The 26,314-nt window shown below is 55.0% G+C and overlaps 1 protein-coding gene across 1 annotated transcript in view; it reads right to left on the reverse strand.

Annotated features, from left to right (window-relative positions):
- Positions 1-737: 737 nt before the first annotated feature.
- Positions 738-26,314, reverse strand: part of LOC120407122 (proto-oncogene vav-like) — a 43,415-nt gene continuing 17,838 nt past the window's right edge. Inside the window, exons 7-24 of the mRNA XM_039542514.1 lie at positions 18,657-18,758; positions 18,281-18,378; positions 17,317-17,339; positions 16,031-16,076; positions 15,155-15,291; positions 12,690-12,755; positions 12,004-12,035; positions 11,638-11,754; positions 10,896-10,983; positions 10,431-10,545; positions 9,693-9,844; positions 8,209-8,641; positions 5,980-6,084; positions 5,454-5,578; positions 5,141-5,234; positions 4,502-4,655; positions 3,490-3,637; positions 738-2,771 (exon numbers count right to left, since the gene is read on the reverse strand). Of these exons, the coding sequence (XP_039398448.1) occupies positions 8,600-8,641; positions 9,693-9,844; positions 10,431-10,545; positions 10,896-10,983; positions 11,638-11,754; positions 12,004-12,035; positions 12,690-12,755; positions 15,155-15,291; positions 16,031-16,076; positions 17,317-17,339; positions 18,281-18,378; positions 18,657-18,758 (1,018 nt within the window). The 3' untranslated portion in view covers positions 738-2,771; positions 3,490-3,637; positions 4,502-4,655; ... (2 more) ...; positions 5,980-6,084; positions 8,209-8,599. The remainder of the gene's footprint in view (positions 2,772-3,489; positions 3,638-4,501; positions 4,656-5,140; positions 5,235-5,453; positions 5,579-5,979; positions 6,085-8,208; positions 8,642-9,692; positions 9,845-10,430; positions 10,546-10,895; positions 10,984-11,637; positions 11,755-12,003; positions 12,036-12,689; positions 12,756-15,154; positions 15,292-16,030; positions 16,077-17,316; positions 17,340-18,280; positions 18,379-18,656; positions 18,759-26,314) is intronic.

Here is a 26,314-nt window from a genome sequence, read left to right on the forward strand (position 1 = left end):
GGCATCCCTATTGTTAAGGTTCCTTCCCCACTCTGAACTTTAGGGTACAGATGTGGGGACCTGCATGAGACCCTTTAAGCTTAATTACCAGCTTAGATCTGGTTTTGCTGCCACCACCCAAATCATTGAAGAGTTCTTTGGGAATCTCTGACTACCTTTCCCCCACCCCCGAATATCTCCCTCCCAATACTATAACCTCCTCCACCAATTCCCTGGTGAACACCGATCCAAACCCTTGGTTCTTAAAACAAGGAAAAATCAATCAGGTTCTTAAAAAGAAGGCTTTTAATTAAAGAAAGAAAGGTAAAAATCATCTCTGTAAAATCAGGATGGAAAATGACTTTACAGGGTCATCAGATTCAAAGAAGGTGGAAGGTCTAAGCCCCTGGCGGGGGGGTGCTGTGGGGGAGGGGCTCATGCCCTGCAGTGTCGGGGTGGAAGGTCTAAGCCCCTGGCGGGAGGGGTGCTGTGGGGAGGGGCTCATGCCCTGCAGTGTCGGGTGTGTGTGGAAGGTCTAAGCCTGGCGGGGTGCTGTGGGGAGGGGCTCACACCCTGCAGTGGGGTGGAAGGTCTAAGCCCTGGCGGGGGATGCTGTGGGAGGGGCTCACGCCCTGCAGTGTGGGGGGGGTGGAAGGTCTAAGTCCCTGGCGGGGGGGGGGATGCTGTAATCTTTGCACATTAGCTTACCCTTTCTGCCTTCTGAGAATCTTAGATTCCGACAATAGAAATGTATTAATTTTAGTGGCTTCTCATACATCACACAAAGATTTCTATGAAAAATAAATTGTTGCGTGATGTTGACCTGTAGGAGTGATGTTACACACTAAAAGTTATAGCATTAGTTTGGCAGTAAAAGCAAGGAAGGAAGGAAGGAAATAGAATTCACTGGAGACTATCACCCCCTAAAATAGAACTGTTACACTTTAAAAGGATTGAGCTTCTGAATGGCTTCAGTAGACTGTCATTACCAGACAATGTTAACATCCCCACAAACTGGAAGTAAACACAGAATATTAGCTTCTGTGTATTACAACTCCCCTCCCACTTGTACATGCTTTTAATCATTTTAATTTAAAAATGTGAAAACAAAATTTTAATCACCCTGCAAAGGGAATTATCAACATTCTGCAACGACATGTTCTGAATTCTGCCAATACCCAGGCTAAACAAGGGTATTCAAAACTGAAAACTCTGTTACATTTTTATTGTTAGGCTCTATCCTCTATTTTTATGTGGTCCTATTACCATATAATGCCACAGGAAGCATCAAACTATTAAACACCTCTGAAATGTTGAGCTAGTCTACAGGGAGTGAAGCAATCATTGACCTTTTTCTATAGAGCATAGCTTGCAAAGTTGCTAATATTGTCTTCTAATACTTTATATCCTTTGGGACAATCTTAAAAGACCCCTAGTCATTGCCAAACTGCGCAAATAGAGTAAAAAAATGATACTTATTTGGTTTCCTATAGACTGGCTCCATGTTACAGGGAGATCCTTGACTAATGTAATGCCTCCAACTGGCTAAACCATCATGTAAGAGCTGGAGTCAATTATCTGGGCTACATGTCTTGGAAACCAATAAAAATCAGAAAGCACATTTTCAGTATTTGTGTACCCAGTGCCCTTGTTAGTCTGGCAATTGAGGCATTCAGTAAATACAAGCTAAAGGTGCCAGCATTTTGACAATTCTTTTAACAGCAGGAGCACATTTCAGATCACCAACTTCTAAGAAGGATTTGTCTATGTGGAGCTTTTAACACCCATTAACTCCCAACAATACTAAAAAAGGCTAGAGTTCTCAGATAAGTGCCAAGAAACAAAAATAGAGGCCTTTGTGCGCTTGTTTTGTTTGCTTAAGGACCTTGAACCTTCTGAACACTGCTAAAAGTGTTAAAATATTTGTCTTGAAAACATTTGGAATCGGAGTATTCCCTCTTTGGTAGCACATTCTTTAAATGCATATTTCCTGTATGAAGCCTGATTAACTTTTAGCTGAAACTAACCATCTGATTAAGAGCAGGAAAGATATAAAATGAACATAATGTAGAGCTGAATTTAACAGTGTGATCATAAGAAGATTTTTTACAAATCTATTACAGCAAGGAGTACTCCCAGTTTCGCTCACAGGAATTTCCTGAATCTAGTATGTGATTCATTCCTGGCAAAGTCTGTCCTTTGTCTACATATACTTCATCCCCCCCCCCCTCCCCCATATAGAACAGCAATCAGTTACATAAGTGCTGGACTAATTTGTGCCAGATTTAACTACTGTATACAATAACTTTTAATGGAGCATTCCATCTTCCTATCTGAACAGTGGGCTAGATGAGCAACTTAATCATACTACCAATTACATCTGAAGTGTCATAATACACAAAATATTTTAAAGCAATGCATGACAAAATTTGCTCATGCAGATCTTTCTTTAGTTTTAATCAAATATCTTGACTCAGAGGAACTTTCATACCAGGGCAAATGTGAAAGTGCAGTTGGAGTTTTGCTGGTTCTGGTGACTCTGACATTCATCATTCAGAGGCTGACAGGTTCGTTGAGGGGATGGTGAAACCCCATTGCTGATCAGAAGGAGGTTGGAGTCGGGTCTCTAGCAGCTGAAGGTTCATTTGTCCTGCTGCTGGAAGTGGAGCTGGAGAGCGGAGATGTTCTGTGAACGAGACTGCATGACGGAGTTGGAGGCTGAGGGATGGGAGCCTCCTCCCAGAAATGCTCCCAAGAGAATAGGTTTGAGGACATCTCTGGGGAGTCTCTTGCTAGGAAAAAAACAAGAGTGGCACATTGATGGAGATGTCTCTGTCCCAGGGATGGGGGAAGCTCTCAGACAGGCTATGCAGCAGGGATCCCATTTCTCCCCCAAGAGACCCCGATGCTCAAAGAAGTCAATGGCTCTTACCTCCATGAGGGAGTGGGGTCTTCCCTCTCAGCCTCTTTGGGAACTAGCACTGCTTGGTTTCCTAGGACAAGGTTACCTGTCCCCACTGCTCCCTGAGGTGGCCCAGCTTCTGCCTGCCCCCATCTGGGAGGCTGTCACACACCCCAGGGCCTAGCAGACAGATGGGGAGGAGGCTCCTATTCATGTCACCTTCGAAGAGCCCATAGAAGGGCCAAAGGAAGAATAAAGGGCAGGAGGTGAAGCAGGCCCTGAGCCTCTGTCCCATCCTCACCTCCTCAAATGTGGAGCTTCCTGAGCTTCCGCTGGGCGGACAATCTGTAGCCCTGACACAAAGGTCCTTCTGCGCCATACGGGGCAGGGAGATCTTTGCTTGGGAGCCCAGGGAATGGGAGGGCTGAGAGCAAGGAAAGAGGGGAGGGTATGGGAGTGAGGGGAAGAGCTCATGCCCCAGATGAAGGAAGTTTGGGGTCAGAGGGAAGGACCCTGCTCCACAGAGAGGGGAGAGAGTTTCTGTCAGTGACAGGGGCCTCCATTTCCCCTTCCACTAGCCCCCCATTTACAGGGAGACAGAGCAGTACCTGCAGCAGGGAGCGGGAGTTGCTGAACATGGGAGGGGCACCTTTAAGGGCATCAGATGAGGCGCAGCCCTTGCAGTGCCTCGGGCACCTGGTGCAGCTGCTGGATGCTGCGGAGCTGACCCATCACCTTGGCTGTGACATCCTCCAGCTGCAGGGGAACGAGAACTTGTCAGAGACTGAGACACTGCCCAGGAATCAGGGAGGATTAAGGGCACCTGGAACCAGCACCATTTCCACCCAGCAGCTGCTCATGTCTGAGTGGTGGATTCACCCTTCTGATCCCCAGGATGGAGGCTTGTTGTCCTCTCTAGTGACCTCCAGTGCCAGCCCCCCTCCTTTAAGGTTAGCTCCTGCCACCTCCCCCTCAGTGCCCCTGACAGCTGTTCCACCTCCAACCCACCTGGGGACACCACTCAAGTTGGTAGAACCCTCTCCTCCACCCCTGCCTCCATCCCCACCCAGGTAGGGCAGGAGGGATTCTGACAGCAGTGAAGTGGGATGGGGGGAGGTTGAGACCTTTCCCCAAGTCACCCCAGTGACAAATGCTGAAGCCAGAGGATGGCAGCCCTGGTGAACGGGGCAGGTCAGCAGCCCCTGCTGGCTGAATCCTCCCATTCTCTCTAGAGCGGGTCCAGCCCTGCCAGCAGCAGGACAAGCTTCCCCCACCCATGTGCCTCAGAACTGCCTGGCTGGTCGCCATCACCCATCAGTCCTTGGCCTCCCAGGCTGCAGGTGATGGGAGCAACTCTGGGTGGTGGCTGGGGTGACACAGACACTAGGCCATGGGGAAATGGATGCAGCTCTGTGGGGCAGGAAAGGTTCACACAGGGCACTTAGGGGACTCTCCTGCCCTTCCCAGGAGTGAGAGCAGAGCACCACATCCTAAGAACACAAGTCCAGGAAGTCTAGAAATCCCCACTAGGCTCCTTGCTCCCAGGCCAGCGAATGGTGATAGGATGGGAATGAGGCCTGGGCCCCGCCCCAATCTTCTGAGTCGAATGCAGCTGCTCACCTTGTCCCCCATCAGCTGCTGGGCTTCCCCCAGGAGGGAGTATGTGAGGAGCAGCCCAGCCTGGCTGACATGCAGCAGGGGGTCGTGGATCGCCAGCATTGCTGTCTGGAGGAAGTATCTTCTCTGCCCCTCCGAGATGAAATTTTCCAAAGACCTAAAACCAAGAGGACACGAGGCTTTAGCAGATTTCCCAGAGCCAGCCTCCAAGTCCTGGAGATAGAATGGCCTCACCATCTAGTGCCCCAAAGGAAGGGTAAGAGAGCTGCTGTAGCCAAGGCAGTTCATTCCCCAGGAGGCTTTCAGGGTCCCAGTGCTCTCCTCTCAGACGCTTGGGGATCAGCCAGGGGGACAAGGAGCAGAGACAGACCCAGAGCCATAATCCTCTATTAACTCAGCCACCCGGGGATTCGCCTTATGCCACGTAGCAACGGCTCCATGGAAGACATCCAAATCACGGCAACTAGCGAGGTTCCAATGTGGGACCTTTAGCACCAGCCTGTCCCACTGGGTGCTGGGTGAGGAACTCTGAGCTGGAAATAAGGAGTGGGCTCTTGTCCTGTCTCCAGGAAGCATCCACTGCAGAGACTCCAGCCAGCCTCACTCCCTGAGCTGTGTCCTACCCTGCCACAGTGTCCTTACCTCCCCCACCCTGGCTGTGTTCTTATAGCCCAGGAGCCTGCTTCCCGGTGCCAGTCGTAGCACCACAGATCTTCTGCCTCCTTTATGGTCAGCCCTGGGGGGTGAGAGAGACACACTTTGATCATTCTGGTTGCAGTTTCTGTGCCCTTCCAATCCCATTGGCAGCTGCCCAGTGGAGTGGAGAAGAACAGAGGCAGAGAGAGACTTGTTCTCCAGCTGGGCTCAGGCTGAGAGAAATTGTCTGGGGTCCCATTATCCACCTGTGGTCCCTTTCAGTCCCCTGTTGGGTTCCGTGTCCCAGTGGGTTCCTTACCCCTCTGTTGGAGCAGCAGCTGGTAGAGCCGGTAAGTCCCCTCCCTGGCCTGCCGGCTGATGTCCTGGTCTGGGTCACTCACAAACAGAGCCAGCTGGGCCACGTGGTGACCCATCTGCTGAGATCTAATGGAAGGGAGAGGAGAGGGGACACCATCAGCATTTTCCTATCAGCTCCCTGTCCCCCCTGGGCCAGAAGGCTCCTTCCCTTAGCCCCTCTGCAGGAGATGCTGGGGGAGAGGAACCTGAGATAGACCCTTCCTTTGCTCTGCTGCCAAGGGAGCCACGAGCTGCTTTGGGATGCCAAGCAGGGGCTGGAGCATGGTCCCCTTCAAGGCCCAGGGACGACACTTGACCAGGACAAGAAGAACTTGACTCAAGCCTATCTCATTCCCTGCTCTGACTCTGCCTCCCCAAGAGGAACACTGCGAACCCACAGCCCCTGCAGCAGCAGATCCTACAGCCCGGTGGAGCCAGCCAGCCCACCTGCGCCTGGAGTCAGCAAGCTGGGGTCAGAGATCACTTACGTCAAACTCGGGGAGGGTGACTGCAAATCTCAGCAGGGCCGTGCTGCTCCTAACGGCCCTGTCTCTCTCCTGGGACACCCTGGACACGATCCAGAGGTTGACATGCTGTGGGGAAAGGAGGCAGGTCAGGATCAATGGGCAGGTGCATGTGCTTTGCAAATGAGCCCCACCCCCGCCAACCCCAGGGGCCTGAGACATTATGTGCAGGGGGGAATAGCTGAGTCATTGATCACAGAGCTTTAGGAGGGGATTCTTTCCCCCAGGACGCAGCTTGTATCCTGCAGGTCACAACTTGTCAGGGTCTCTCTAGATTGGGACAAGGTTCGGTGTCGGGGCTGGTCCCATCCTCCCAGAACTCCTGATTCCTGAACAGTTCACCAGAAAGGAGACTGACCCCTCGCCCTTCCCTGCTACTAAAATCCTTGGTGGGATGTAGGGAGTGACTGAAAGCACAATCCCCCCAGGAATTTCAGAGCATATCAGAGAGAAGGGCTGATTCCTTGGGGTCCTCCTGTTTCTCTAGGAAGGAGCATGTGCCTCTTCTCTGAGAACCATCTCCAGAATCTCATGGGGTGTGTGTGTTGGGGGTGGGGGGGTGAAGGGTGGGTTTCAGCCTCTCACTCCCCAAGGCAGCCAGGGGCCCTGTGGTTAGTGCTCAACAAAACCAGGCAGAGCTCTGGCTTGAAGTCTGGCTTGAAGTCTGGCAGGACTGGCCTAGGGTCACCTAGCAGCAGAGAAATAGAAGCCGGGTTTCTTGGGTAGCTGTCCCGTGCCGCCTGCCCGACCCCCCCCCCCCCGAGACTACAGCGTTCTTCTTGAAACCAAGCGCTTCTGTTTTCCTTGGGTTTCCTGGAATATTGCACAAACTGAAGACCAGAGGAAATGCTGAGCCAGGGTTGACCTTACCAGCAGCTCAGCAAAATGCTGTACTGTATTCTGGCTCTGATCCCAACACTCTCCCACCCCACATTTCTCTCTTCCCAACCCCCAGGGCTATGGGGCCTAGACCGCATTTCCCTGTGTTGTGCGTTTGTGGGGCCTAGCGGGCAACCCGCTGACCTGCCACGCCCACAACGTGGCTTCTGTGCCTGACTGTGCTGCTGGGTGATGTGGGACAAGCTGCTTCCCTGCCCTGTGCCTCAGTTTCCCACATTATCACCTCCAGCACCTCATCACTTGGCGGTACCAGCGCCATCTAGGGGTAGCTACTTTGGATGCTAACGCAGAACTGGGCCTGGCGTGGCTGGGAATTGATGCTCCCGGGTGTCCATGTGCCCAGGATCTACCCTGGTAGCTTGTCCCTATGGACAATGCACTGCAGAGCCAGTGGAGCAAAGGGGAGGAAACCCTGCGTGGCCTGGGGGTTAGGCAGCACAGTGCAATGAAATGGATGAGTGATGTTTCCAGCTCGGGGGGTGGAATGAGGGCTTGTGAGTTAGAGGAGAATGGGATTCAGGACTCCTGGGTTCTCTTCCCTCTTCTGGGAGGGGAGTGGGGTCTAGCTGTTGCAAGGGGTCTCAAACTGAGGGTCACAAGGTCATGGGGGGGTCGCAGGCTGCCACCACCCATGCATGCCGGGGCTCTGTGCAGGGCTGACAGCCCAAGCCTTTCAAAGATGGGTGGCCGGAGAGCAGCGGCTGCTGGCCAGGCGCCCAGCTCTGAAGGCAGCGCTGCCTCCAGCAACAGCCCAGAAGTAAGGGTGGCATGGTATGGGGGGGTTGTCATTTTGGGGTCATCACAGCCTGACATATTTTCAGAGAGGGGTCCAGCCAAAAAAGGTTGAGAACCCTTATGTTAACGCATGGTGGGAGAATGGGAGCCAGGACTCCTGGATTCTCTTCCCAGCTCAGGGAGGGGAGTCATGCCTAGTGGTTAGAGGGGGGGGGCTCTGAAAGTCAAGACTCCCAGTTCTAATGCTGGCCCTGAGAAGAGAGGTTTAATTTAGAGCGAAGGGCTGAAAGTCACGACTGCTGGATCTAACCCCAGTGCTGGGAAGAAGTGTGGTCTGGTGGTTTAGAAGAGGGGCGTGGCTGTCAGGACTCCTGGGTTCTGTTCCTGGCTCATAAAGTGACTTGCCAGCAAGTCGCTCCCCCTCATGCCTTAGCTCACCCTGCTGACCAATATAGTAAAGGGTTAATGACAATCGCATGAGCCTGGTGCCATCTGGTTTCTGCCTATGCTGGAGGGAATATAAAGGTGGCAGTGGGCAAGGTGGGGACAGCCTCCTACCGATTCACGTGGCAGCAGCCCTCTAGGCTCCAAACACCTGTGCCTGATGGGGCAGCTGGATCATGCCATGGACTGGAGAGAAAAGGGCTCTTGGGTGCAGGGTGACGGCCGCTACATCTCCAGCCCGTCCACCCATTCAGTTTATTCAACACAAAACTTCCTTTACATGCGTGAGAGAAGGGAAAGAGAAGAGGGATCTGAAAGTTCATAAATTAATAGTCCCGGGGCGCTACTCCCCGCCGCACTTCCGCCAACACAACATTTCTTCCTGCTACAGAGACCCCTTCCGGGCCTGGCTCCGCGTGAGCTCACAGTGTGAGTGCCATGCAGGGTCGGGAATCCTGTGGGTCATGATCTCAGGGGGGTGGAAAATTACACAGGGTTCCAGACCTCAGCAATATTCCTCCACGTAATTCGCTGGGAACCAGCCAACCTAGGAGGGGAAAACCCAGTGAGACGTTGAATTGTTATCACAAAACAGCTATTGGAACATGGCCCATGTGCCATATATGCACTGCTGCCCTCTTCTGGATGGGATGGGAGCTGCTCACCTGTGTGTCATAAGCCCTGTACTGCTAAGAGCTAACAGGGATTCTCCTGTAACTCGGCCTGTTTTTGCAGCAGGAAGATCTGTGCACTATCCCCAATGCTGTGGTGAGATCTGCTGGCTATGCCACGTGGCACAGGGGCCACTTTCATGAGGCATGAGTAGCTGGGATTGAACTTTGGACCTCTGGAGCTAAAGGCACCAGTCTCTACTGCTTGATCTAAAAGCCCCAGCTCCATTAGCCGGCTCATCAACCGCTACTGTCCCAGCCACCACTAGGGGGAGACAAAGTGCCACTGAAGTTGGCCAGTTGGCCATAGCTTTCCTGGCATCCTATACTTGCACTAGGTGTTCATTGGTACCCTAGCATCAGAATGTGTGAGCGCGTGGGTGCATGCATGTGGCGCGATCATGCGTGTGCATGCATGTGGGGCGGCTCGTGCATGTGCATGTGCATGCGTATGGAGATCGTTTATGGGTGTGTGCACACGTGCATGCACAAGCGAGAGGAATGCGTGTGTAGGCGTGCAGTGATTGTGTGTGCGCGAGCACATCTTTGGGTGCAGCTTGCGTGTGTACATGTGTGGACTGTGAGTGGAGGTAAGACAGAATTGCTGCCCTCTGCTGAGTAGGAGATGATTACACCAGCTCACGTGTGTTGGGGCGGGGGGTGCTTGCACAGAACTCTGCCCCCTGCTGGATGGAATATGTCAGTACTGCTCACATGCATGGGTCTATATACACTAGAGAGTGATGTGTGAATGTGTGTGTGATGGGATTACATGCTGTATGTGTAGAGGTGCGAAGAACGCTGCCCCCTGCGGGTTGTGTGCGTGTATGTGGGTGTAACACTGCCCCCTTGTGGACAGGCTATGTCAGGCCTGTTCTGCTGTATAAGGGGGTTGTAATCCCAACCCCCACTCAGCGGTGCACTCACGCGGCCGTAGATCTCCCCTTTCCACCAGCCCTGCTGCCCTTTCTTGCTCAGGATCTTTATGATGTCGCCCTCCTTGAGCGTCAGCTCCGTCCGGTCCCGCGCGCAGAAATCGTAGCGAGCCTTCGCCGACCTAAAGTACTTCAGTCCTCCTGCTGCAAGGGGACAGACCCACGCTAGAGACAGCTGTGCCAGGACCGGACACCCTGAAATAAAGATCCACACCTTTGGTGGGATCCTGGGAAGCGAGCGGCCCCCGGAAGTGCTCGTCACCCACCACATGGCTGGAGGCAGGGACCGCATGGGGAAAGACTGGCTCTCTTCCCTCCTGGGGCTCCGAGGGCTTGGGCCGCAGAGGGTTAATTTCGAGAGCCCACCAGGGTGGAGTCTATGCCCCAGCCATGACCCACAGGAAAGAGGGTACCACTGCTGGGGGCCATGGCCGCATGGGAAATGACAGGTTTTGCCTCTTGACATTTTTTTCCTGGTTTTGTCAAAATTTTCCCATTTTTGTTGAAAACTTTGGAAATCGGACAAAAATTAGAAGGGGGGGAGAGGCAAAAATTTGGGTTGAAAAGCCACCATCCCTCAAGAAAAATGTTTTAGGGGAAATTTCCATCCCACATGTGCCCGGTCATGAGGATCTATCCCAAGAACCCTGGAGGCTGAGATCCTGCAGCGCTCAGGGGGCGCTCGAGGTCTCCCCGCCCTGGCTCCAGCACTGGCCCCCAAGCACCCTACCGGGAGGTCTGGAGATGGCCCTCTGCTCAGGCGCCTTGAATGGGAACTGCAGCGTGGTGTCGAGGGTTTTGAAGCAGTCTTTCAGGGAGTTCTGCTGGTAAAACTCCACTAGCTCCTAGGGAGGAAGCACAGAGAGGCCCTGAGCGTGCGGAGATCCCTTCTCTCCTGGAGCAGGAGCACAGACAGTAACAGCTGGACCCCACTCTCCCGGCCCCTCCAGCCAGAAATAGAACCCAGGAGTCCTGACTCCCAGCTGCCTCCTCTTCTAACCCACTAGCCCCCACTCCCCTCCCATGGCTGGGAACAGAACCCAAGAGTCCTGGCTCTCAGCCCCCTCCTGCTCTATTCAATACACCATCCTGAGGGCTAAGCGGCTGGTGTTGCACTAAGCATTCCCCCAATGGCCAGAGCCTTCCAGTGAAGATGGAGTTGAAGCATCGGATGCAAAATCCGCTCAATCCTTACTATGAGTCCTTTGAACGCCTTCTTCTCCGTGATGCGGTACAGGCCCTCCGACGTCAGGATCTTGATGTGTTTGATTTCTACGTTAAACCTTGGGGCACAGACACCAGCTCTCAGGGGGCCATTGGTTTCCTAACGATCTCTACAGCTGTAATTTTCCAGTGTATTGCACCTTTAAATTTCTAGCTGTCTGCTCTCTGGGAGGGGCAGAGCTTTGTGCATGGAGGGTAAATGCAGACTGTTACAGAAGATGGGCACACACTGTACTCGCTCTCATAGGGTCTTTCAGAAAGCACTAAGATGGGGCTCCAATGGAATGACACTGATTTATGCCAGCTGGGGCTCTGGCGCTAGGAATACAGGATTCTCCATAATGGCACAGCTCTGGCCTTGTATCTCACCTCAAACGACAAGCACATCCAGATGGAAGATCATCGTATGCACTGGAGCAGAAGGCACTTTTTCCTGCTCCCCGAGCTGGTGCTTTTGGAGGTGCTATTCTTAAATATCTAACCCTATCTTCTTAACTTACGAAGCAAATTACCTTCATAAAATCATGAGGTGGGAGTCCCACAGGTTAACTACCTGTTGCATATTTACTTTAACCAGGTGGGCATTTAATTTTGCTAAGTGCCCTCTGGTATTTGCATTATAGGGAAGGGCCCAAAAGAGTTCTCCCTGAGAGGCAGACTATTCACGCACACAAAGATGTTCTCTGTAGAAGCTGTTATTAAGTTAGGATTACTTGATGCTGATGGCAAACTCGGCCGCGTCCTTGACCCTCTGCTGCACCAGGAACGTGCCGTCTGAACGGTTCGTGAGGATTTGCTCCGCCTCTGCTCTCTCCATAGGTCCCGCGTACCTGCAAGTAGGGACATCCACACAGGAGTTATTACTTGAATCTATGATTCAGCCACTAGATATCGCTTTGGGCTGTATGCCATACCAGCAAGCGTGTGGTCTGGTAAACAATGGAGACAAAGCTGGAACTCAAGCTGGTTTAAGACAGTCTGTGATTTCACAGAGCATAGATTCACAAGGCTGGACTCCAGATTAAACAGCAATACATTATGTGGATGCAGAAATGTTTCAGTTCTATCATTTTACTTACCAAAGATAAGCAGAAAAATCTGGGGGAGGATTCTGTGGAGGGAAAGAAAAGTTTTATTTTCTTGCAGTAAATAAAACAGAGAAGAAAGAGTTAAGTCTGGCCCAGGAGATTTGATGTCAGTGCTCTGTTATTCTGGAGTTTCATTTTTCTCCCAGGGTCACATCACAAATAATTTATTTATTTTTTAAAAATATTTATATTATGGTACATAGAATGGGGCCCCACTGTGCCAGGTGCTACACAGACCAGGGCTTCACTGTCCTAGCACTGCATAGACCTTCCTCAAGATTAAGATCCCAGGGCCTCGGGTGCTGCCCAGACACGTAGTGAAAGACAGTTCCTGCCCCAGACAGCATGTACACAAAGAAATAATTATTATACCCAATTTAAAAATGAGGAGCTGAGGTACAAGGAGATGAAGTGACTTGCCCAAGGGCCCACAGAGGCAATCTGTGGCAGAGCCAAGAATTTCACTCACATCTTCTGAGCCCCACTCCAGCACCTTACCCACAAAACCCACCCTTGCTTCTGCTGCTAAGCGTCCTGGATTGCAGACTGACATCTGCCCTTTGTCCCCAGAGCAGATACAACCCACCGAAACTTGCCTAAGGAATTTAGAGACCCTACAAAAACATCCAGCGTTTAACAGCTAATTGAGCAAATGTGAAAGGAGTCGCTACTCACACACACACATACGGTTTGACTTTTTGGCATGGGAACCAGCCGATCTCGTTCGTGGATGTGTTTCTGCCCTGCAAAGCGGAAGCCAATGCACGTCAGATCTATCGTAAAGAGCTATCAGGGAAGAGGCCAAGGCGGCTACTCTTGGCCTGGTTTGCAGAGGGACTATCGTAGGCTGGATGTTTAAGCCAAGAGCAGAAATATTTCAAGTTGGCTATCCCGACATGGTGTGTCTTGGGAATTGTAGTTTGGTTTTCTCGTGACCCCATTTGCTTTGCATCAGACTCCCTAGCCAAACTACTTCTCCCAGGATGCACCATGATCAGGGCCTCCCATGACACAACCATCTCCCCTCACCATGAGGGCAGACTGTGGTGCATCATGGCAGATGTAGTCTGACCAGGAAGCCTGGCGTTTGGACGAGAAATGGGAGCATGAGGCAACCAAACTACAACTCCCACAAGGCACCAGGGCTACATTCCCCAACCAGAATATTTATTTTTTTTTGCCCCAAAATTGAACATTTTGCAAAGGAAAAATCCCCCTTTTTCCAACCAGTGCTAGCCTGAAGGCCTGAGCCAACCCCCACTGAAATCAATGGGAGTCTTCTCCATGGGCTCCAGTGGGTTTTGGATCAAACCCTGCCTAGCACTCAGCATCTCTGATCAGAGCCAGCACCGAGATCAGAGCCCCCATTGTGCCGGCCACTGCACAGACCCTGACTGAGATCAGAGCCCCATCACGCCAGGTGCTGCACAGACCCCGACTGAGATCAGGGCTCTGGGAATTAACTGGGAGAAGACAAGGCTTGGGTGACCCTGCCAAAGGGGGCTACTTATTGTTGCTAAAGCCCGAGGTATAAACACAGAGACACTGAAGGCAGGTTGGACACCAGGGCTGCTGGACGGGAAGACCCTATGGTTCTCTCTGGTCTTCACAGCCTGGCATCACCACTAGGAGGAGTCGACCTCCCTCTTGGCCTCATCAGGAGAGTTGAGTACCCGGCTCAACAATTGAGCCACTTTCAGAAGCGGCCTGGATCAGTTCTGTTTCATCATTGGGTGCCTGATGCTGCCCGGCCTCCTGAACAACAAGAGGCTAAAGCACTAACTGATGTATGCTGCTCTCCTCTTTGACCGCTGATTTTAAAGACACCCTTCCCCACCATCATTTCTTACCATGAGCTCTGTAATGATCCCAGCTACGGTCATCAGCAGGGCTTGACTGCTGGAATGTCCGCACTGACAGACAGACCCCTCCCTTGAGCTAAAGTGAGCTCCATTAGCCAGCTGCACTAACTTGCAGCATCTTGAAAACTGTATTGCAACTGTACGCTATCCCTTTAAATGCTCGGCGGGTAGGGGCGGTGTTCCTGGTCCTGCTTGTGGGCAGGGAGCTCTGTAGGAAGCTCTGAGATGTGGGCCTAGCAATAGTTAGATTGCAGCCAGCCAGCCTAGAGTAAGGTGGGGCAGGGCCACCCAGAGTGCGGGGGGCAAGTGGGGCAATTTGCCCCGGGACCCGCAGGGGCTCCGCGAGCCCTGGCTGAGAATCCCTTCCCTGGCTAGAGGCGCCTTTTTCATTTTACTCACCTGGCAGCTGTCCGAGTCTTCAGCGGCACTTCAGCGGCGAGCCCTTCACTCCTCCGGGTCTTCGTCAGCACTTCGTGGCGGGTCCTTCAGTGCTGCCGAAGGCCGGGCGAGTGAAGGACCCGCCGCCGCCGAGACTCGGAGCACCGCCCGGTGAGTACAAGCTCGCAGCGGGTGGCACCTTTTTTTATGTCTGCTCCTCCGCTTTGCCCCAGGCCCCCTGAATCCTCTGGATGGCCCTGAGGTGGGGTGAGTTATTTCTCAGGGAGAAGCCTGTTTTGTCTTTCTCTGTTTTGGGGTTCTTGTGTGTCATCATTCTGGATTCAGAGCAATAAAGTTGTGTTACACTGCAACCTTCCGGCAAGAATATTCTGGGTTTATCTAGTTTCTTGGTTTGCATGCCATGAACGTAACAGTAGTCAGACTGTTACCCTCTGGATGGACCAGGCATCAAAATGGGATGTCCTCATGGGGCGGAGCCCTGTGGTTTTGGAACCAGAAGTCCCGGCTTCAAGTCCCCGCTGACCAAATTTACGTGCAATTCCTGTAGTCCAGCAGTTCCCAAACTATGGGTCGCGACCCCAAGTGGGGTTGCACCATCAGCGGATTGGGGTGCGAATCCAAGTGAGTAGCCAAACCAAATCTAAATATGTCTGGAACCTGCTCCACAAAATTGTGTCCTCTGTGCAGCATGACCTTGTGCATACGAAGTCAGGCCGCATGGAAGATGCTGTATTTGGTTCACCTTCCAGCAGCAGGTCTAGTGATGTAGTTATGGGGTGGTGGGAATCAGTGGGACTGAACGTTCAGGAACTGCTGTTCTAGTCAGTGTGTCTCCATCAGGGCACACGGAGTGATGGGTGGATGGCTGCAGAGATACCTACCTCCCACCAGAGCTGCTCCACCTTGGCTTTGGTCAGCTCCACAATCTCCCCCATGCTGAGTCGCAGCGACGGGCCAAATGCCACAGGTGGCGGTGGCAGCCCGTAATACTCCTGGCAGACCTCCATTTTGGGCAGCCCTAAGGAAACAAGGGCATTGGCAAGGAACCGGTCACAGGGCAACCCAATGTATCTCCCTGCAGCCAACGCCTGCCACCCTGCAGCATCGGCGCCCAGTGCTCCTCCCACCCGCTACGTGGACACATGTGGACGGTCACATCTTCCTGGTGCAAGGGGGACAGAAAATCCTCCTTGTGTTCTACAAGGGGGATAGAGAGATAGCCCCAGGGCAGGCCCCATTTGCCCCTTCAGGACAGGGATTCTGCATGCAGGATGGTGTATGTTAAAGGCTTATTGTCTCCTGAACTCTCATCAACCCAGAGCTCCCATGAGCCAGTGGGGCTTTCCTGCAGGTGCCCTGAATTTAAGCTGGAGCTCAGCATCCCAGCACAGATCAGGGGTCCCTCTAGTCCAGTGTCCAGCCTGTGGGAATGGTAGCTCAGTTACCAGATGTCCTCCTCTATGGGGCAGGCTCTCCAGCCGGACTGCATGACCCATGATGCACCACACTTCAGAGGGATGGAATTATAGCATTCCAGTTCCTCGTAGTACAGCAGAACTTAAAGGGGGATCCTTTACAGAGGCATTAGACCCAGAAAAGACCCTCGGCTCTCTCCAGGATGCAGTGCCTGGAGTCATCAATAGGGGTCTCCATCACACTTGGCCTAATCAGGATTGCTGATTACAAGAAAGGAAATTCCTTCCTGACTCCCCTGCCTGCCCTGAAGCATGAGAGTGGATGCCTGCCACAGGACTTACCAAGGTCGTTCTTCTTTCTCTCCTGCGTGTGTCGGTTGGATTTATTCTGCAGAGGGAAGACAAGGAGCCTGGCTCAGATAAAGAGGCTGTGTGGGATCTGTCTGCAGTTCAGCAGGCACAGACCCTGCTATACATCAGCGGGGGGTGCAGTACTATGAGCAGAACTGGAGTAAGAGGGTGGGGCTTGAGTGTGGTACTAGGGGAGGGCTCAGCAAGGCAAATATAACAACCTCCCATGTGGTAATTAATCCCCTTCTAATGGCAGTTGAGCCATAGACAGAGGCTGATGCGCCTGCTACTAGATCAGGTTTTAGACCCAGAGATCCCAGGTTTGATCCCCTTCCTGGTGATGGCTTTAGCAGCACAACATAAACTGGGACCAAATTCCTTTGCATCCAATCTTTAGACCATCAGCATGTAAAGATCTCCCCTGTCCCATATTACTTCTTGCTAATTAACCATGGGACAGGGATCTGTGATCTCCTGATGCTGCCATTTAGGCTGTGACTAGGGCGGATCCCCCAAAATTTCCATTTGGGTCTTTTTCTGAGAAACACCATTTTTCATGAAAAGTGTCAGCTTTCTGCAGAAAAATGTCTATTTTTCTTCAACCCCTCCACCCACGCCTGAAAATGTCAATGTACTGCCCAAGTGCCTCATGGGAGTTGTAGTTCAGTGGCCTCGTGCCCCCATTTTCTTCTATGGGCCTGGCTCCCTGGCTGGATTATATCTCCCATGTGCTCTCTCCCATCAGCCACAAGGCCTGGCTTTTCACTCACTTATACTGAAGCATCACTGGTGTAAAATAAGGCGCTAGTGAGCGAGATATTAGGTGCAATGTCTGTCTGATAAACAGTATAAGGAGAGAGAGCCAGGCAGCGAATGAGCTGAGGTGAAGGGAACCTTGTTTAAAAGTCTCTGGTGCGTCAAGGGGCAGTATTGCCCAATGGCTAGAGCACTGGACTGGGAATCAAGAGACCTGCCTTCTATTTCCAACTCTGACTTGTGTGATCCTGGCCAAATCCCCATCCCTCTCCATGCCTCAGTTTCCAAACATTCCTACTTTATTATTATTATTCTTATTTATTAGGTGTATTATGGTACGTGTAGGACCCCACCCTCCCAAGCCCAGGGCTAGGACCTGTACAGACACAGAGCAAAAAGACAGACCCAGCCTCTCACTATGTGTTTTTGTCCCCACGGAGCTCAGCACAATAAAAGTCTCCACCCCCCAGATGAGAACGTTTTCTCCCTAAGAGATTTAAGGTTGTTCAGGGTTTGTTTACCTTTTTCAGCGTAGACCCATAATCTGGATTAAACAGAAAAGAGGGAAAACGATTACTCGGTAGTTCTGTAATCGAACCCTAAGAGTTCTCAGACTAAATTAAAGCAGAATTGTATTTCTGTTTGTGGGTGACCAGTATGTGCTAGGGAGGCTGGGTTAGAAAACTCACCTCCTGTCCCACATGGTGCCCCTTTGTCACCCCACTGGTACCTCAGCAGCATGCGACTGCAGCGGAGATGGTGATACAGAGCAGCAGCAGCAAAGGGGTTAACTAGTGCTTGTAGGCCAACCCTTTCCTTCCTCTGCTCTTGTATTCCGCCACTTGCAATTGCCCCCTCCTCAGATGTATCCCAGAATCCTTTGTGCTGCCATGCCCCAGCTGCATCCCAGAGTCCCTTGCACCACTTTGTCCATGCTGCATCCCACAAGCCCTTGCAATACTTGGCCCAAATGCATCCCAGAATCCCTTGCACCTCATGGCTTAAATGCATCCCACAATCCCTTGCACCATTTTGTGCATCCCTTACACGACTTTGTCCAGCTGCATGCCAGAATCCCTTGCACCTCATGGCTTAAATGCATCCCACAATCCCTTGCATCATTTTGTGCATCCCTTACACGACTTTGTCCAGCTGCATGCCAGAATCCCTTGCACCTCATGGCTTAAATGCATCCCACAATCCCTTGCACCATTTTGTGCATCCCTTGCACCACTTTGTCCATGCTGCATCCCACAATTCCTTGCAATACTTGAACCAGATGCATCCCAGAATGCATTGCACTTCATGGCCTAGATGCATCCCACAATCCCTTGTCCCCAGTCCTTCAGATAAGGTGCCCTGGGAATCAGCTGATTAGTTTCCGGGTTGCTCTAAGGAGGGCTGGCTGCAGGCAGGCTCAGGTGGCAGGAACGGAGTTGTACATCCCGCCAACACTGCTGACCTCTGCTGGACGCAGACACGTACCTGAGCTCAACTTCCCGCAGGGGGATACCCGGCCCAGACACTCCTTGTGAGCCGGGGCTTTGCATCGGCTGCAGCGATAGCCCTGGTAGAACGTGCCCCTATTCACACGGCCAAAAGAGAGAACATCTGTGTGTTAGAGTCGCCGTGGTAAATCGGGGCTTGAAGTCATCCCCCCGCACCCTTCTGCCCTACTCTCTTAACCCCTACTTCTCCATGCCCCAACCCTAGCTCAGCCCTGCCCCACAAATTAACCCCAAATACGGGATCGGCCAAACTCAGGAGACGCCTTAGCCGGGAGCAGTAGTGCAGACCAGCAGCTGGTGTGGGGGATGCACATGTCCCAGGCGGGTTTCACTAGGATCCGGGCAGCTCCTACCTGAGCAGCATCTGGCAGGATTTGCAGGACGCAGTCTCCTCGAAGGAGTGCATGTGGAAGTCGTGGCCATTGGACGTGGCGTTTTCGGGGTAGATATTGGAGCTACAGGGATCAGGGGAGAGAGAGAGACCAAGTTACGCATATTATTATTATTTATTAGGTATATTACGGTAGCACCTAGGCGTCCCAGTCACTGGCCAGCTCCCCTTTGTGCTAAGCACTGAATATTATGGTGGTACTCAGGAGCACTTTGTCCCCTAGTTCTGATGGAGCCGGCGCATTAAAAATAGCAGTGTAGCCGAGGTGGAGGGAGGAGCAGGAGGAGCTGGCCACCCTGAGGATGTGCCTATAGGCAAGGACGGGATCGTACTCAGGGCAGCTAGTGAAAGTCCCTCCTGCCATTCACACCCCCACAGCTACACTCCCATTTTTAGTGCATGGCTTGAACAGACCTAGAACAGGTACGTCTGCCCGGGCTGGACATTACAGCTGCAGCTCAGAATGTAGATTTACCCTATGTGTCTGTGCAGCGCCTGGCACAGCAGGGCCTGATCTCAACTGGGGCAGGGACCGTCTCTCGCTGTGTGTCTGTGCAGTGCCCGGCACAATGGGACCCTGATCTCAATTGGGGCAGGGACCGTCTATCGCTGTGTGTCTGTGCAGCGCCCGGCACAATGGGCCCTGATCTCAGCTGGGGCAGGGACCGTCTCTCGCTGTGTGTCTGTGCAGCGCCCGGCACAATGGGCCCTGATCTCAGCTGGGGCAGGCACCATCTCTCGCTGTGTGTCTGTGCAGCGCCCGGCACAATGGGCCCTGATCTCAGCTGGGGCAGGGACCGTCTCTCGCTGTGTGTCTGTGCAGCGCCCGGCACAATGGGCCCTGATCTCAGCTGGGGCAGGGACCGTCTCTCGCTGTGTGTCTGTGCAGCACCCGGCACAATGGTGCCCTGATCTCAACTGGGGCAGGGTCCGTCTCTCGCTGTGTGTCTGTGCAGTGCCGGCACAATGGGCCCTGATCTCAGCTGGAGCAGGGACCGTCTCTCGCTGTGTGTCTGTGCAGCGCCCGGCACAATGGGCCCTGATCTCAGCTGGGGCAGGGACCGTCTCTCGCTGTGTGTCTGTGCAGTGCCCGGCACAATGGAGCCCTGATCTCAGCTGGGGCAGGGACCGTCTCTCACTGTGTGTCTGTGCAGCGCCCGGCACAATGGGCCCTGATCTCAACTGGGGTAGGGACCGTCTCTCGCTGTGTGTCTGTGCAGTGCCGGCACAATGGGCCCTGATCTCAACTGGGGCAGGGACCGTCTCTCGCTGTGTGTCTGTGCAGTGCCGGCACAATGGGCCCTGATCTCAGCTGGGGCAGGGACCATCTCTCGCTGTGTCTGTGCAGTGCCGGCACAATGGACCCTGATCTCAGCTGATGAATTTTGAATTTTAACTGAGACTATCAAAGTGTATTTAATGTTTGTAGCTTTAAATTTTCACCGGTGCACGAACTTCTGGCTTTTAAGCATTTTTTCCCCTATTTTTATTGGTTTAAATATTCACACTTAGGGATAATTACGAGGTGCTCAGACAAGGAGGTACTGACAGCGGATTCACAACCTGTGAACATCACCCGTCGCATACACAAAGTAAATACCCTCCAACCAACAAATCAGCCCTGTTTTCACTAGCCATTCGCTAGTCCAGTGGTTCTCAACCGGGGGTCCGCAGCCCCCTGGGGGTCCACAAGCCCTTTCAGGGTGGCCGCAGAGCCCCGCCACTGAAACCCAGTGCCCCAAGCCCCAGCACCCCCCGAGGGAACACAAGGGTGTTGCCTCCCAAACTGCAGTACCTTACCCAGAGTGGGGTAGTCCTGGGGGCAGCTTCACCCACCCCACCTCCTCCTCTCCCTCAGCCCCCACCCTCTGGCCAGATGCTAGGCAGGAAGGCAGCGCGGGGCAGCTGCTCCTCTGGCTGGTGGTGCCATGGAGTGGGCAGCTGTGGCATTCTCCCATCCGCCTCTGGCGCTTGGGGTTGCGTCTGCTCCTCAGCTCCCAGCCTCCTTTGACTGCTCACGCAGCCCGTCAGAGCTGCCCAGGCAGAGCCCTCTAGAAGCAGCCACCGGCTCCAGCCCCAGACAGGTGGGTGACCTGATGAGATGAGTCGGGAGGGGGACTCCCTCCCTGGACCCCGCTGTGCAGAGCTGGCCCGAGCCCTGCCAGCCCTTGTTCCCCCACAATAGAAGTCAAACTACCCCTATGCCCGGAGGCCCCCCAACCAAAACATTGAGAAACCCTCATGACTGTCCTGAAAGTTGACAGCACCCAGGAGACGCAGAGCCGGCCTCACCCGCATGGCAACCAGCGCCAGCCGCAAGTTCTCCTTTTCTGACGGCTCCACCATATGTTTCACCAGCTCCTGGAGAGAGGAAATAAACCGGGATGCATTTGACCGACTCAAAGGCATTTCTGGCTCCTCCAGCAGAGGGTGCCAGGGTTCCCCAGCTCCCCAGAGCGAAGCATCATGGGGCAGAGCCAGGAGCCCATATAGTGCTGGGTGCTGTACGTTATTTATTAGATATATTACGGTAGCACCTAGGTGCTCCAGTTATGGCCCAGGACATACATCCTGTACAAACAAAGAGAACATAAAGACGGCTCCTGCCCCGAAGAGCAGACTTTCTAGTCGGAAGTTGACGCCGGGCTTCGATGGAAGAGCCGGTCAGACCCAGCTGGTACTGAGGGGATTAAACCAAGCCGAACACCTGCAGGTTTTGTTTTTTCCCCCAATGGTGGTCATTGTTCTGCCTATTTTATACAGGGAAACTGAGGCACAGAGAGGGGAAAGGACTTGCCCATGGTCACACAGCAGGCCAATGGTACAGCCAGGAACAGAACCCAGGAGTCTTGAACCCCAGCCTACCCCCCTGTAACAGGCGGGTCCGGGGCTCAACCCTCTGAGGGGAGGAGGGGAGCCACACCGGCCCGCTGGTCTCACAGGGGTTCTGTCCTGTCCCTTTAAGGCTAGGAAAGGCCCAGGCCCTCTGGTGCAGAGGCTGGGCGACAAACAGTTTAGATAGGTCTCAGGCCTTTTGCAGCAAGCTGAGCGGTAAACAAACAGTACAGGGGCTCCGGCCTCTTGCGGCAGGCCGAGCCAGTAGCAAACGGTCCAGGGGCTCCGGCCTCTTGCGGCAGGCCGAGCCAGTAGCAAACGGTCCAGGGGCTCCGGCCTCTTGCGGCAGGCCGAGCCAGTAGCAAACGGTCCAGGGGCTCCGGCCTCTTGCGGCAGGCCGAGCCAGTAGCAAACGGTCCAGGGGCTCCGGCCTCTTGCGGCAGGCCGAGCCAGTAGCAAACGGTCCAGGGGCTCCGGCCTCTTGCGGCAGGCCGAGCCAGTAGCAAACGGTCCAGGGCTCCGGCCTCTGCGGCAGGCCGAGCCAGTAGCAAGCGGTCCAGGGCTCGGCCTCTTGCGGCAGGCCGAGCCAGTAGCAACGGTCCAGGGCTCCGGCCTCTTGCGGCAGGCCGAGCCAGTAGCAAGCGGTCCAGGGCTCCGCCTCTGCGGCAGGCCGAGCCAGTAGCAACGGTCCACGGGCTCCGGCCTCTTGCGGCAGGCCGAGCCAGTACCAAACGGTCCAGGGGCTCCGGCCTCTTGCGGCAGGCCGAGCCAGTAGCAAACGGTCCAGGGGCTCCGGCCTCTTGCGGCAGGCCGAGCCAGTAGCAAACGGTCCAGGGGCTCCGGCCTCTTGCGGCAGGCCGAGCCAGTAGCAAACGGTCCAGGGGCTCCGGCCTCTTGCGGCAGGCCGAGCCAGTAGCAAACGGCACAGGGGCTCCGGCCTCTTGCGGCAGGCCGAGCCAGTAGCAAACGGCACAGGGGCTCCGGCCTCTTGCGGCAGGCCGAGCCAGTAGCAAACGGCACAGGGGCTCCGGCCTCTTGTGGCAGGCCGAGCCAGTAACAAACGGTACAGGGGCTCAGGCCTCTTGTGGCAGGCTGAGCCAGTAGCAAACGGTACAGGGGCTCCGGCCTCTTGTGGCAGGCCGAGCCAGTAACAAACGGTACAGGGGCTCAGGCCTCTTGTGGCAGGCCGAGCCAGTAGCGTGAGGGGAACAACTGCCACCCGTGAGTGGGGTGGCAGGGGGGACACAGGCCCACCCACTCCACTGTGTCCCGGTTCGGGGCCCTAGGCAGCGGTCGTCACCGCTGACGGTCAGTGGGGATCCTGACCGCAACACACTGACCTAGGCTCGGTCTGGTCAGCAGCCTGACTGAGGTCGGCTGCCCCCGGGCCACTTCCACTATCCCCCTCTGGTCCTACCTGACCCACGGCGTCGGGTTCCGGGAAGTCCCACTGCATTGGTTGCTCAGCCCCCGGGCTGGGGGGTAGATCGGGTAGGTCCTCGGGGAAAGCTGGCCAACTCGGATCCGGGGGTTCCTCCGGATAGCAGCACGGCGATGGGGAGTTTCCTAGCGGCTCCTCATCATAGGTAGCACGGGGAAGCTCCGGCGGGTCTTCCCAGTAGCGGGTCTGGGGTATCTCCGGCCAGTCCAGGCAAGGGGCCGAGGCTCCAGCGACTTCCCCGTCAGGAGCTCTGCTCCCTGGGGTGGTTGGGGCCTGACTGAGCTGGCTGGGCTGGCTTTTATTCTTCCGGGTCGCCGCCTGACCCGCTGAGGGGCGGGCTCACTACTCCGTAGCCCCGCCCCTTCCTGTGTCCGGGGCTCAACCCTCTCCGGGGAGGAGGGGAGCCACACCGGCCCGCTACATTCCCCCCCCCTCAAGCCTGGCTCCCATACCTTGGGGCCAGGTCCTTCCATCTCCTCAAGGCGGGACAGGAAGTCAGCATTTGCGTGGTCCTTGCCCGCCCGATGCCGGATGGTAAAGGCATAGGGCTGTAGGGCTAGGTACCACCGCATGATCCGGGGGTTGTTATCCTTCATCCTCATTAACCATTGGAGGGGTGCATGGTCCGTGACGAGGGTGAAGGGGGCACCTAGGAGGAAGAATCGGAGGGCATCACAGGCCCACTTCACCGCTAGGGCTTCTTTCTTGATCACGGAATAGTTTCGCTCGCGGGGGAATAGTTTCCGGCTGAGGTACATTACTGGATGGTCCCCCCCCCCCACGCTTCTTGCGACAGGACCGCCCCTACGCCGGTCTTAGACGCGTCTGTCTGTAGAATAAACGGCTTGTCGAAGTCCGGGCTGTACAGGACTGGTTCCTGGCAAAGGCGGTCCTTCAGGGTCTGGAAGGCCACCTCGCACTCGGCCGTCCAGCGCACCTGTCGGGGGCTATTTTTCGTGAGGAGCTCAGTTAGGGGTGCGGCAATTGATGCGAATTGCGGAATAAACCGCCGATAATACCCGGAGAGCCCCAGGAACTGCTGCACTTGGCGTTTCGTCGTGGGTGTGGGACAGTCCGCAAGGGCCTGTACCTTGCCTACCAGGGGTCTGATTCGTCCTCCTCCCACCGTGTAGCCAAGATAGGTGGTCTCCTGCCATGCGATCCTACATTTCTTAGGGTTGGCGGTCAACCCTGCCTCTCGCAAGGTTCGTAGGACCGTGGCGACCCGGTTGAGGTGATCTTCCCAGTGGCGGCTGTAGATTACCACGTCATCCAAGTAGGCGGCCGCATACTCCTGGTGGGGCGGCAAGAGGTGGTCCATCAAGCGCTGGAAGGTCGCAGGGGCCTCATGGAGGCCGAACGGCATTCGATTAAATTGATAAAGGCCTGAGGGGGTAGCAAAGGCCGTTTTCTCTTTGGACTCTTTGGATCTCAACTGGGGCAGGGACCGTCTCTCGCTGTGTGTCTGTGCAGTGCCGGCACAATGGGCCCTGATCTCAGCTGGGGCAGGGACCGTCTCTCGCTGTGTGTCTGTGCAGTGCCGGCACAATGGGCCCTGATCTCAACTGGGGCAGGGACCGTCTCTCGCTGTGTGTCTGTGCAGTGCCGGCACAATGGAGCCCTGATCTCAGCTGGGGCAGGGACCGTCTCTCACTGTGTGTCTGTGCAGTGCCCGGCACAATGGGCCCTGATCTCAGCTGGGGCAGGGACCGTCTCTCGCTGTGTGTCTGTGCAGTGCCGGCACAATGGAGCCCTGATCTCAGCTGGGGCAGGGACCGTCTCTCGCTGTGTGTCTGTGCAGTGCCGGCACAATGGACCCTGATCTCAACTGGGGCAGGGACCGTCTCTCGCTGTGTGTCTGTGCAGTGCCGGCACAATGGAGCCCTGATCTCAGCTGGGGCAGGGACCGTCTCTCACTGTGTGTCTGTGCAGCGCCCGGCACAATGGGCCCTGATCTCAACTGGGGCAGGGACCGTCTCTCGCTGTGTGTCTGTGCAGTGCCGGCACAATGGGCCCTGATCTCAGCTGGGGCAGGGACCGTCTCTCGCTGTGTGTCTGTGCAGTGCCGGCACAATGGAGCCCTGATCTCAGCTGGGGCAGGGACCGTCTCTCACTGTGTGTCTGTGCAGTGCCGGCACAATGGACCCTGATCTCAGCTGGGGCAGGGACCGTCTCTCGCTGTGTGTCTGTGCAGCGCCCGGCACAATGGAGCCCTGATCTCAACTGGGGCAGGGACCGTCTCTCGCTGTGTGTCTGTGCAGTGCCGGCACAATGGACCCTGATCTCAACTGGGGCAGGGACCGTCTCTCGCTGTGTGTCTGTGCAGCGCCCGGCACAATGGAGCCCTGATCTCAGCTGGGGCAGGGACCGTCTCTCGCTGTGTGTCTGTGCAGTGCCGGCACAATGGGCCCTGATCTCAACTGGGGCAGGGACCGTCTCGCTGTGTGTCTGTGCAGCGCCCGGCACAATGGGCCCTGATCTCAACTGGGGCAGGGACCGTCTCTCGCTGTGTGTCTGTGCAGTGCCGGCACAATGGGCCCTGATCTCAGCTGGGGCAGGGACCGTCTCTCGCTGTGTGTCTGTGCAGTGCCGGCACAATGGAGCCCTGATCTCAGCTGGGGCAGGGACCGTCTCTCGCTGTGTGTCTGTGCAGTGCCGGCACAATGGACCCTGATCTCAGCTGGGGCAGGGACCGTCTCTCGCTGTGTGTCTGTGCAGCGCCCGGCACAATGGAGCCCTGATCTCAGCTGGGGCAGGGACCGTCTCTCGCTGTGTGTCTGTGCAGTGCCGGCACAATGGACCCTGATCTCAGCTGGGGCAGGGACCGTCTCTCGCTGTGTGTCTGTGCAGCGCCCGGCACAATGGAGCCCTGATCTCAACTGGGGCAGGGACCGTCTCTCGCTGTGTGTCTGTGCAGCGCCCGGCACAATGGGCCCTGACCTCAACTGGGGCAGGGACCGTCTCTCGCTGTGTGTCTGTGCAGCGCCCGGCAAAATGGAGCCCTGATCTCAGCTGGGGCAGGGACCGTCTCTCGCTGTGTGTCTGTGCAGTGCCGGCACAATGGGCCCTGATCTCAACTGGGGCAGGGACCGCTCTCGCCGTGTGTCTGTGCAGCGCCCGGCACAATGGGCCCTGATCTCAACTGGGGCAGGGACCGTCTCTCGCTGTGTGTCTGTGCAGCGCCCGGCACAATGGACTCTGATCTCAGCTGGGGCAGGGACCGTCTCTCGCTGTGTGTCTGTGCAGTGCCGGCACAATGGGCCCTGATCTCAACTGGGGCAGGGACCGTCTCTCGCTGTGTGTCTGTGCAGCGCCCGGCACAATGGGCCCTGATCTCAACTGGG

This window comes from Mauremys reevesii, linkage group 5 (assembly GCF_016161935.1).
Source record: "Mauremys reevesii isolate NIE-2019 linkage group 5, ASM1616193v1, whole genome shotgun sequence".
In the NCBI taxonomy this organism is placed as follows: Eukaryota; Metazoa; Chordata; order Testudines; family Geoemydidae; genus Mauremys; species Mauremys reevesii.